Source organism: Rhinolophus sinicus, chromosome 7, assembly GCF_057876585.1.
Source record: "Rhinolophus sinicus isolate RSI-liver-muscle chromosome 7, RSI-T2T, whole genome shotgun sequence".
NCBI lineage: Eukaryota > Metazoa > Chordata > Mammalia > Chiroptera > Rhinolophidae > Rhinolophus > Rhinolophus sinicus.
This window is the reverse complement of record NC_142507.1, coordinates 16,017,000-16,030,157: the sequence shown is the minus strand read 5'-3', so window position 1 is coordinate 16,030,157 and position 13,158 is coordinate 16,017,000. Positions and strand designations below refer to the sequence as shown.

General features: G+C 36.5%; 1 protein-coding gene across 3 annotated transcripts in view; it reads left to right on the top strand.

Annotated features, from left to right (window-relative positions):
* The window catches only part of NKAIN3 (sodium/potassium transporting ATPase interacting 3), a 537,308-nt gene that overhangs the window by 475,456 nt on the left and 48,694 nt on the right, over positions 1–13,158 (top strand). For 2 of the 3 annotated variants that reach the window (XM_074319272.2, XM_074319271.2), the window contains exon 5: positions 8,934–8,994. In XM_074319272.2, coding sequence (XP_074175373.1) covers positions 8,934–8,994 — 61 coding nt within the window. Of the gene's footprint in view, positions 1–8,933; positions 8,995–9,826; positions 9,956–13,158 lie in introns of those variants that run through there. The other variant, XM_088799407.1, reaches the window with a different exon arrangement.

Genomic DNA, 13,158 nt, shown 5'->3' with positions numbered 1-13,158 from the left:
CTTTGATTCATTCGTACTAAAACCCACAGTTAGCAGGACACACAACCAGTGGTTCTGTCCTAGAATCTGCATGTGTGAAATTTAATCCTATCGATCCTTACACAGGCCTGCTGGCCAACACAAATCGATCTCATATACAAATCCTACTTGCAAAAACTAATCAAAAGGTGGTGTTGGATTCTAGTCTTCTGTCATTTGCATTCACTTAATGTATAAAAAAGATGGTATTTTTGCAGTCAGAGTTTACAAGACACAGGAAAGTATCATTTAAATGTGACTGTGAAGATGAGTGGTTTTAATGGAAGAGGGAAAAACTGTCTTTAAAATAAATGACTCTTTCAAAACTTTATTAAAAGCAGAAATAATTGGGATTATTATCCTGATGTTATTTTTTATTTTGTGTGTTTTGCTATTGGCGAGAATGCATTATATTACATTTCCTGGAGATTAACAGAAAGCCACAGGGACTATTTCAACTCAGATTCTAGGAAACTAAGAACACAACACAACAGTCAACCATCTACTAATTGGTGATTAAGAAGATGCCTAAACAGGTTCTCATGAGAATAACATTATTAATTAATAATAACAGCAGTTTGGTTAATCACAATAGCAAAAGTAATTTTAGGATAAATATTTTATTAGTGTACCCATCAATAAAGCAAAAGTAAAAGGATACATTTTAATTAGTTCATTTGTTATAAGATCGAGATTATGGCTGGCAAATTCTGTTTGAGGACCTGGAGAATGATCTAATATTTCTGGTATGGCATGTCTTTATCTTACTGTTTCCAGCTAATGGTACCGTGTATTTCAATTACCTAGCCAATATTCCTTTCTTGTCATCTATCAAGATACTACTAAAGTCCATTAGTGAACAATTGGATTTGACAAATTTTACGTTGCTATACATTGCTGTGTTCTTGTAAAAGTTGGTGTTCTCACATTTCGTTAGGAAAAAAAAAAATTCACTAAATAGGGAAGGAAAATGTGCTGTCATTATAATTAAGAACATGATCTTACTTTCTGTCACTCAAAAGACTCGTTTGGAAAAGGAGAAGAAAGAAATATACTGACCAGTTCTCTTCAGTACATAGGCAATGAATCTTTTCAGAAAACATAGTAACCCAAAATCTTTAGAATACGCCTACAAGGGAAGACATACAAAATAACTTAAGTAAAAACGTATTTCTAAAACAAGTATTTCAATAAGCTTGCTCTCATTTGCCTTTATAAAAGTACATCTGTGATCATCTTCTTATACATTCCTTCTAACTTGTTCAATTTCTCATCCTAACCCTAAACCTCTCCCGAAATTCCAACTGCACTTACTCAAATGATGAAATCAGAACTATCTAACTTGCATTTGTTTTTTTCAGTATAGCCAGCTGGTCAACCGCTTTCTTTTTAGCCTAGCAGGGAATTTGCATTGGCATTATTAAGAAGTTTCCTTAAAAAAAAAAAAAAGTAAAACTTTATTTTCTATTATAAATATTTCTTAGAGGGTGCTTAGATTTGTATATTAAATGTATAAATAAGTAACTATGCAATTTATGGTACAGCCATTAGCAATTAATATTTTTCAGTCCTCATAACATCTGGAAGGAAAACCAGAGGTTAGAGGGTAGATTTAGTTTTAGGTCAAAATTTTTTTATCGTGATGGAATTTTTTTATCAACCCCATCAAATTAACTACATATGGATATGTGAAAACAGTGTTTCAGCATTAAGTTCACTGAGTTTGCTCTCAAGGGGCCTTCCCATCAATCCTCTGGGCTTTCTTCCAGTAAATGCCAATGAACCAACCAGTAAATGCTGATGGACCCAGCATGCCAAATGGAATGAGCTAATGTTAGAAGACACCAAAATATGTCCCCTGTCAAAGAGGCTAATAATATGCTAATATATACTTTAGCTATCACTATCATCTCAAAAGATATCAATGAAGACAAAATAATAATTTGTCTTACTTTAAATCAACATAAAAATGTAGATAAAGTTATATTTTTTCTAAAGAAGTATATAGTCTATTAAGAAAGTCAAACAAATAATATTCATTGGAGTATTGAGCTATCATGAAGGACTTAGCTTTATACTAGAAAAGTCCTATAGCACTCAATCAAAATATTTGATTTATCTTTACTTACATCTTACCTATACAGATAAAAATAATGATTTATAAGATTTTACTTACCTGACTTTTCTGTGGAAGAAAAATTACTGGGATACAAAAGCTATCAAACAACTGTGGGTTTACTATTCAATAAGCAACTTCCAAGATAAAATAAACAATGAATGTAGCATCTAAATTTCAGTCTGTAACCAAAGTAACAAAACTAGTTCAGAATTTTTTCTATTACATGATTCATTCTGTTACTACCCTTCTCCTTGCAAAGCAACTGGAAGAGACCCATACTTTCAGTCATCTCAAGTCACACTGGATCTTGATCTGTTTTGTTGTCACTTGGTCTCTAGCTCTTTAGGATTCAAGAGATAGCTGATTTTTTCTCTGTTACTAGAACTCATGTTACCTGAATTCACTGAACTGTTCTTCAAGCAAAAGGGTCATCTTCAAAGTAAGTTCTCCAAAGTAGGGCATATGCATGCAAAGAGGTACATAAAATATCCAAAATGGAACACATGTACTAAAAGGAGTGAACTAGACAATCCATGGGAGCGTAGGGAGAAATTATTACTTCTGTGTCTATTTATCTTTATCTAAAAACCTAAGAAAATGGCCTTTACCGATATCTAGCATGTGGTTTAGCACTGGTAGGCTCACTAGGACTCTAGGACTATATGTGAGAAAGTTGCTTGTGTTACTGAGGTAGTAGAAATGTCCTATGAGGAAACACGAGCTCCCCTGTATGATGGGATTAATGGTGAGACGCATGTTGAGTGTATTACGATGAATTACAATCTTTGTCTGCTGGGTTAAGAACATTGCCTATTTTTAAGAACATTAATGCTCACAAAATGGTCATGTGTCTTAAAACTTCCCCTAAAAGAATCCATGGATTGAAGATAAAATCAATTATGGACACATGCATGGAAAAAAATTCTTAAATAGTAGAGCTGACATGTACCCTCTTCCTAGTATAAACTCTATGTCAGCCTCAATACAAAATAACCAATGATGATCTAATCAAAGTGAAAAGACAATACCCTCAAAGTTTAAATTGTCAAGGAAACTATTTGAAGTATGTACTATTTAAAAGAATTATGTTCAGCTTGTAGATATATATTTATAGTAAAGGTGTAAAAACATAGACTAGATGTACAAACACCAAATTGATGATAGTTGTTTTCTCTCCAATATGGCATTTCCTGAGAGCAATGGATTGATATGCAAATTGACTTCTCAAAGATTCCTTTCAAGTAATTTTTTTTTTAATTAGGATGCTATGATTTTACTTCATATATTAAAACTTAAATAATTTCCTCAGTATCACTTCTCCTTCTCCACTCTGGCCTAAATTGTGCAGAGAATCTACCAAGAACCGAAAACACAAGTTCACAGATGTGATAGGCAGAATAATGGTCCCTCAAAGATATCCATATATTAATCTCCAAAAAGGAATGAATTAAGGTTGCTAATCAGGTGACCGTAAAATAAGGAGATTATCCTGGATTATCCAGGAAGGTCCAGTGTAATCATAAGGGTCCTTCAAAGTGGAACCGGATGGTGGAAGACGGAGAACCAGGGACATGGCAGCATAAGGACTAGGTTCTAGGTTGCTGGCTTTGGATATGAAAAATGGGGTCATAAGCAAATGAATGAAGGCATCCTGTAGAAATTGAAATAGGCAAGGAAACAGATTTTGCCAGATATTCCAGGAGTGCAACCTTGCTGACACCTTAATTTTATCCCAAAGAAATCCATTTCTGACTTGTCACCTCCAGAACTGTAAGATAATAAATTTGTATTGTTTTCACCTATACAGTTGTAGTAATTTGTTACAGCAATAATTGAAAATTAATACAAGAAAGTTCTCGAGTTAAACACACAAACACACACACACGCACACACACCTAACTAGAAAGTTATTTGTTGGCAGAGGTCTTCTAATATATGGTTTACTAAGGAAACATCCCCCAGTTATGAAGCCACCAATATCACTTGCTGACAAAAAGAAAAACATTTCAATAAATATAGCAAAATCTTAGTGTATATATATACCCCACAAGATTTCATACAAATTAATGAAAACAGCATCGAGTTAATAAATGGGTAAAGGACTTCTGCAAATAATTTGGAAAAGAAAAAATATAAATGGCTAATAAAATACGAAATTGTTTTAGATGAAATAAAACATTGCAAATTAAACAATGAAGAGAAGCTATTTTGTCTATTATATTGACACATATTTTTTAAAATAAAAAAATCCTATGCTACGAAGTGTTATGATAAAATAAGCATTGTCATTCACTGTTATAGTAGGATAAAAGATGATATAAACATTTGGAAAAGCAATTTAACAATGTGTAAAAATATTTATAACTCATTTGGGAATCAGATAGCCCAAAATATAGAAAAAGCATTAATATTCATCATAACAGTATCTATAATATGAAACTTTGAAAATAGTGTTCAATAGTGCTTAAATACATTACAGTATGTTTAAATTATGCAAATTTATGTAGTTAATAATTAAGTTAATGAACAGTATTGACATGAGTCATAAGAATATAAATAAGGTATATAACAACTATGAGAAAAAGGGCTGGAAGAAAATCCATTAGGAAGTTTTTAATAATAGGATCATAGGCCATTTATTTATTTATTTATTTTTATTAAATTTATTGGGGTGACAATTGTTAGTAAAATTACATAGATTTCAGGTGTACAATTCTGTATTACATCATCTATAAATCCCATTGTGTGTTCATCACCCAGAGTCAGTTCTCCTTCCATCACCATATATTCGATCCCCCTTACCCTCATCTCCTTCGATAGAAGAATGGATAAAGAAGTTGTGGTATATATACACAATGGAATACTATTCGGCGGTAAAAGATGATATAGGAACATTTGTGACAACATGGATGGATCTTGAGAGTGTAATGCTGAGCGAAATAAGTCAGACTGAAAAAGCAGAGAACCATGTGATTTCACTGATATGTGGTATATAAACCAAAAGCAACAAAAGAACATTTCTTTCTTCTGTATGTAACTGGTTTATTGAATGCGCTGGACTTGTACAATACAGTTAAAAGGCATTTCATTCTTCCTCCCACTGCCCCTTCAAGTACACTTTGTGGTCTTGGTCTGTCTCACCTTTTGGGTCACATTTCAGGCAGAATTTTTAGCTTTTTTGGTCCCTCATAGATATTAGAAAGTCTAGTCCATAATATCAAAAAGATAAAATGTAAAAAATGTTGCAAAGAATATGGAGAAAAGGAAACCTCATATGCTGTTGGTGGAAGGGTAAATTGGTACAGCCACTGTGGAAAACAATATGGAGATTCCTCAAAAAAGTAAGAATAGAACTATGACATCATCCAGTTATTCCAATTCTGAGTATTTATCCAAAGAATATAATGACACTAATTCAAAAAGATATGTGCACCCCCATGTTCATTGTAGCATTATTTATAATAACCAAGATATAGAAACAACCTAAGTGTCCATCCATGGATGAATGGATAAAGACATTGTGGTATATATATATGTAACAACTTCTGTACACACACACACACACACACACACACACACACACACACAATGGAATACTACTCGGCCATAAAACAGAATGAAATCTTGCCATTTGTGTCAATATGGATGGACTGCAAGAGTATTATGCTAAGTGAAATAAGCCAGACAGAGAAAGATAAATAGCATATGATTTTACTCATATGTGGAATCTAAAAATACAAAACAAACAAAACAAAAACAAACTCGTAGACACAGAGAACAGATTGGTGGTTACCAGAGGAAAAGAGCATTCTGAGGAGGGAGGAATGGGTGAAAGGGGTCGACTGCACAGTGGTGGATGGAGACTAGAATTTTGGTGATGATCACTTTGTAGTGTATACAGATGTCAAGTTATAATGTTGTACACTGAAACTTATACAATATTACATATCAATGTTACCTGTATTATTAAAAAATAAATAAATAAATCCCAGGCCAGTGCAAACTCTCATCTACTTAGATTCTGCTCCTTAGCTTGGGTCTGATTTCAAGTTGCAGATCTGCAGTGAGGAAGCGACCCACAGCTGCCTTCTCTTCTCACTCCACTTCTCTCTGCACTTACCAGCTGCTCTTACGTGTTATTCAAAGGATGAAGTGGAAGGAAGACTCATGGGAGAAGAGAGGAGGAACAAGGTCTTACATGGCTGTTGTAATCTAGCAGGAGGTGCTCTCTGGGTGTAACAGATTCCAAATGAGATTCTTCCTTTTGTGGGTACTTTTGTGGGTTCATCAGTCCTCCTTTAGGATTCTTCCTGTTTCTCTAAATGTTCAGCCTCTCTGCTGGCCACTTAACACTCCTACTCATCTTCTATGTACCAGCATCATTCTTCTGAGATCATCTGTCCTTGGCAGGAAGTCCTCTGAGTGGGGCCCGACTCCAGAACAGCACCACCAGCTGTCTGTCTCCAAAAGGCTTCTAGACTAAGGACACACATACACGTGTGCTGCCACACCCGCCCAGCCCTGCCTCTTCACACTCTGTCCCCAAAAGCTCGTTTAGCCACAATCCCTCACCTTTTGACTTTTCCAAGTGTGATTTAGGTGCCAAGTACCTGTGTTCCCAAATTACAAGAACCATGTCAAACTCCCTATGTGTCATGCAGGGTGTCATGTGGGGTCTCTGGTCCCGCTCCCCACATAAGAACACAGCACATGGTGAGGCCAAAAAGGAGGACCCACGAAGCCATAGATAGGGGAGTCATACCACTATAGTCTCGCTGGTGGCTGGGTTGGAGACACAGGAAGCAGGAACCACACTATCCGCAACCTGCTGTCCACTTCTCTCTGCCAACCAACCTCACTTGCTAGCTACAATCCACCATGCTAACTGCAATCCGCTTTTGCTAGCTCAGCCACCATCTGCTTGCTAGCCCCCATTTTTCTTGCTAGCCCCCATTTTCCTGCTAGCATAGCCACAGCAGTTATATTAGTGGCCAATGGCTCACTGGTTACAGCTGACGGCCAACTAGCCACAGATGATGGCCATGCAATCACAGTTGATGGCCATTTACTACCCGAGTGAGCACCTTTCCACGTGAGGGCAAGAACCTGGAAACTGCACTCTTGGCTCTGTCTCCACACCATGTTTGTGGTTCCCTGAAGTACTCGCTCATTTGGTTTGAGATGAAGACAGATGCCCAGTGGGGTGAGAGGACCTGTGGGGCAGAGTCCCAGAGAGCACTTTCCAGGCTCTCGGCCTCACATGGAAAGGTGCTGGCTCAGTTATTAGATGGCCATCAGCTGTAATCAGATGGCCATCCACTGTGGCTGGGTGGCCATCAGCTGTAACCAGTTAGCCATTAGTCACTAATATAATTGCGGTGGCTATGCTAGGAGGTTGGTTGGTTGGCTGGTTAGCAGGCAGAGAAGTGGACGGCGGATTGCAGCTAGCAAGTGGGGTTGGTTGGTTGGCAGAGAAGCAGATGGCGGGTTGTGGATCGTGTGGATTCTGCTTCCTGTGTCTCCAACCCAGCTGCCAGCAAGAATATAGTGGTATGAACCCCCTATCCATGACTCCATGGGTGTTCCTTTTTGGCCTCACCATGTCCTGCATTCTTGTGCAGGGAGCGGGACCAGAGACCCCGCATGACAGACCCTTTTGCTCTCTGGCAACATCCTCTATATAAGTCCGTCTCTCTCAGCTCTCATCCTCTGAGGGACTTTTCGACCTTTATCTAGACTGTAAATGTGGATAATGAGTTCAGAGTCCTCATCTACCTGGGCAGTCATAAACACCAGCTGTATTGTTCTCTGCATTCAGCCTTCGACACTGCAACTATCAGAAAAGTTTCCTTCCCAAATGTTATTTTATACAGAAAGAGGGGGAGACAGACTTTAACAATGGAGAGAAAAGCAAGAAGACAGACTATATAACAGCTATTGAGGTAACTCTTTTTCATCAAAGTACTTTTCAGAGTAATTTTAGCCCAAACTAGATTCAATGACAATTTTGTCCTCCAAGAATTTCAGTGTCTCTGGCTCTAAAGAATAAAAATTGTCTTCTCAGTATAATAAGTGAAAAAAGCAATATGAAAAGCTAGAAAGTGTACACTCTGACATCCATGTTTATTCTTTTAACCACTAGTATCCAAAGTATAAATGATATTTTCTATTTTATTTTATGATGAATACCTGAAAGTTAATAGATTTTTCTTATGACATAATCAACAAAACAATTTAGTATTTAAATAGAATTGATATTCTCTGTGCATTTTAAGTAATTAAGTAGATAATTGGTATTTAATTATAATTAACATATTTTGATTCCTTTTGTGGTTATTAAACATTAAATTAGTTGTAGTAATAAGGAGTGCTGCTACAAATTGCTCTATAAATAGTCAAACTTAAAAATATATGTTATGAATAATCCGTGGTGATTTTTAAATATAAGACCTATAAAAATATATATGTGTGTATGTATATATATATATATATATATATATATATATATATATATATAAAAAATGTAAATCCCAATCAAAATCTAAATGAAATATATAGAATTGGGGTTTTTATTTCCCATTCATGTATACATTTTTTAGAACACTACTAAAGCTCAGTAGAAATTAAAAGCCCCTTTAAAATCATGGCTAGTATTTAAAAACAAGTTTTTTTCCTAGTACAAATTCATAGAGGTTACTACTATAAATTTTTTATCTATTGAATTATATAGACTCTTCAATTATGGACGTTTGGCATAGATTCTTAAGATACATTGTTTGTTTTTTCTCCTTTGCAGTTGGTCGGTTTTGTGTATGCCTGTTATGTGATCAGTATTTTCATGGAAGAAGAGGACACCTGTAAGTATTGTTATATCTCCCTGTGGGTTGATTTTGGATGACATATAGCTTCCAAAAGAAATCATTAAAAGGCTATGAAATCATTCCTACTTGGAATTTAAAATGACTGAACTCAGCATAGTAAATTTACAGTCAAACGTTTACAAACCAAACTTCACACCAATAAGATAGCACTTATTGAAACTCCGAATCCAAGTTGTGTGGGAAGATGCCCACAGACATGGAAGCCTATGGATTGCTGTCATATCATGTGTTAGTAACTTTTCATCAGAGATCTCAATATTATGCTGAGTAGAAAATTCAGGGTTGTTTTATCCATCACCAACTGTAAGTATGCTGGCTGCAGAATTTTGAAATCTGACTAATAGCAATAACATCAATATATTACAGAAGATCTATATGTATATGAACTATATAAAATGCTCTGAGAGAACTAAAAATGACAACCTTTAAGGCAAGATGTAAAAAAAGAGAGACTGCTGAGAAAGAATTAATGGGATGCTAAAAAGCTAAGTAGTCACATTTTAACAGAAAACTCAGAAAAAGACATACATGACCTGAAGTTATGTAGGAAGAGGTTTTGCAGAGTGGCATTTATTAAGAACTTGCCTGCTAATGTACAAGGCACTTCTTGGCACAGTTCTGTTATGGGCCATATAACACCAAAGAAAATTTTAATTTATTTTAAAAATAATAGTTATTAGGTAAACAAATAACAGCCAACCATACCAGAGATTTGGTTATGTCATTGCAATTACTGCCAGAGTTGTAAAGTTGACTCTTTAACAAAATGAGAATGAGTGTCTAACTAGCCATTATAACTTCTTTCTAGAACACCACTCCAAGGGGGTCTGGTGAGTGCTTCCCACCAAGCAGATGCAGTGCTTGACATATGAACTGGGATCCAGTTAACAATGAGCTCTCATCTCAATTTATTTGACCAAAGGGAAGAAATATTAGATTAAAATCATCATGCAGTGAAAACATGCAAACAGATTGCATCTTATCTTTTATGCTTGCTTGAGGGGATGTTTTTGGGTTTTTTTAATGCTAGATGAGCCAGAAAGTTTCTGACATTTCAAAAGTACATTTGTAATGGCAACACTTCCCACTAAGCTGTTAACTTCAAAGAGTCTCTTTTTGTGAGTTCTACTAGTAGTTCCACAATCTGACAAAGTTGATAAACAGAAAGTCAGTAGACAGCTTCCAAAGACTCACAGGTAAGACAGGCTGCACAGCCAGAAACAGCTGGTCGAATATGAACAATTTTAACTGGAATTTGGACCTAAAGGAAAGTATTAGAATTGGAGGTGAATAAGTACTTCAAAAAACTGGTATATTGAATGATAAATCTCAACTGATTTCCCTTGTGGTACTTTTGAGTAGGTACGGAAAGAGTCCTCTTTCTGTTCCTCCTCATCGATTCATGTTGGAGGCTCTCAAACAATGCTAATGCTCCATCCTACCTTCCTGTGTGAGAAAAAGCAGAATAATCAATAATCTTCTTTCATCTAGTAGAAAAAATAGAGAAAAGACTTTTCTTCAAGGCTTGTGATTTGAAGCAAAACTGGGTAATGCAAAATGACATGCAAAGTAAAAGGCTCATCTAAATTGGGTGAACGGTCTCTGACCTTCTATCAGCCTTGTTTTAGAATCATGTCAGTGTGTATGGATTGTATTGCTACTGGCAGATATCGTAGTTCCATTGACTTTGGTGTCTTTAATTAACTTAAGTTTCTGATAGAAATCTCTGAATCAGCTATTTTAATGCCCATCAAACTGGGATTGAAGCAGCTGCTAGCAGCCTATCCTATTAATGGTTTAATTCTGGTGTTTGTTATTTGGGCCATACATTAAGTTACCGAGAGACATCTGGATGTAGTAGCTGTGTTACCATCAATTCAAATAATACTTAAAGTCAGGAAGAGTCTTGGGTGCTCAAAACAAAGTCAGTGTGCCCGCCACCAACCTGACATGAAAATCTGCTGGAAGAGAGATGACCCTGAAAAACAATCACAAACCTTTTAGTCTGATAGTCCTCAAGCAAGGGTAATTTCTCATTTTTCATTGATAGAAATAGGAATCAAAAGTGCAGTTGTAATTAAATTGTCCCAAAGTCTTCAGAAGGCAGATGTGAGCAAACACAAATGTATGAAACCAACTGCAGTGATCTCATAGACTAGTATAATCTGTGCCAACGCTTAGCTTTTGAGGGCAATAAGGAATTACCCTCGGCTTATGACATTACCATCCCACAGCCAAGAAGACCTGTCCGTTGAATGGTTTTTCCAAAATGTAAACATGAAATAAGAAAACAATACTGGGAGCTTTCCAATTTGTCTAAGCATACCTCTGGAAAGCTTCTTCAGAAAGGCAACTGCAAATCTATAATGTAATGCCCCAGTATTCTAGCAGACAATATGTCATGCATCATTTCGATTCTTATTCTAGCTAATGAAAAACCTCTGCATTATTCAAAATGCAAAGTCAAACCTTGTTCTTGGACTGAAAGCTGCCAGCCAGTCTTAAAAATTAATAAGAGCTGCCCGTTTCTCTCCTCTGCACTGCGTAAGTGGTTCTGGGAGACTAACATTCCAGTGACGGACATTTCTACGGGGTCATAAATGCTTGAGTAAACACTTATTTCCAGCCACCAACCTTCTTAGTTACTTCTTGGTATCTTTTGCTCACTATTTCTTATAATGACCATAATTGCAGGTCAATGACAAAGACGTAAAAAGCTCACCGAAGGAAGAGTGCTGCTGTGTGGGAGTCAATACTTCCATTACTCATTCTAATGAAAAAGCCTATTGATGTCCCTTCGTTTCATTTTTTTATTTCTTTTTAAAATAATCTATCAATCTCTATCAGCACTTTTGGGAGACCAGGATACTTGGAACTGTAATTGTAAAAACCTGTCAACATCTTGTTTGTGAATCATCTGTGGAAAATATATTTGTGGGCTTGTTACTATCTTGTCAGACTTCCAAAACAAAAACAACAAAGTTCTAATTCAGGGAAGTGCGGAGGTAAGGCAAAAGATGCTAGAAAACAGTAGTAACTCATATAAATATTTTTTCAGAGGGTCTGTTGCTAGCGTTACTCCTTCTGATATTAGATTGCCAGTCACAGTCTGTTTGGGCTCACAAAGGCCAGTCTGGGTTGCACATGTTGAATGGTGGGACAAATGCATATTGAAAACCCTAACCGTTCGTTTTGAGAAGAAAATGAACCCCTCACATGTAGGTTAAATATTTCACATTGAAAAGTTCAAAATAGCTCTTTATGCAACCATCTGACCCTCACTAGTATATTTTTGGGAACTTTTCAGTGGAAGGAAGCACGACTACTGGAAAAAATATTCCACATCTCTACTGTTCCTTGAGGCTTCCTGCAGGCGAGGGTTCATACATTTGCCTGTCTGCCCATGAGCTCCTTTTAAGAAGATAAGGTGCTATTACCATAGTAATGATGTGAATTGGAAATAAAAATAACCTCTATCTCCTCCTAAGAATGTACCAAAGAAGCTAATGGGAGAGAAATTCACTAGTTTGAATGTTAATTTCCAAGTTTCCCTTCCCAGCTTTGTAATGTTACGGAGAAGACTTAGAGAAGCAGAGTGACCCAAAGGTCAGACACTAGGGGAAGGAGGGAAAGCAGCAGAGGCCTGGATGATGCTCAGAATAGAAAGTGGGTTGCTTGTCTTGTGAGCCTTGCAATATACACATATTCAGGAGTGGAGGGATAGAAGAATGTTATGAGAGTCAAAGATGGAGAAGTGCATGAGACTCAGGTAAGGGTGATCTTGTAATCATAGTCAACATTCAAAGGAGTCACAGTATTTGTCCAATAAGCCATTAAAACTCTACTGGTCTCAGTACTTTATTGGGGGATACCTATCTGGTGAGTTGCATGTAACTATCCTCAGGACAGCTTAGATTTAGAGCTTGTAGCATTTCCCCAAATTTGCCAAGATGACTGCCAAATCGCTACAAAATTACTGGCCATCAGAATAGAAGATCTATGAGGGCAGAACCTTTATTTTGTACCCTGGTGTCACCCTAGAGCCTAGAAAAAACGCCTAGCACAGAGCATCCAATCAAGAAATGTTTGTTGAGTTTATATTGTTAAATAAATTCTCTTGACCCACCAACTCATTTTGCA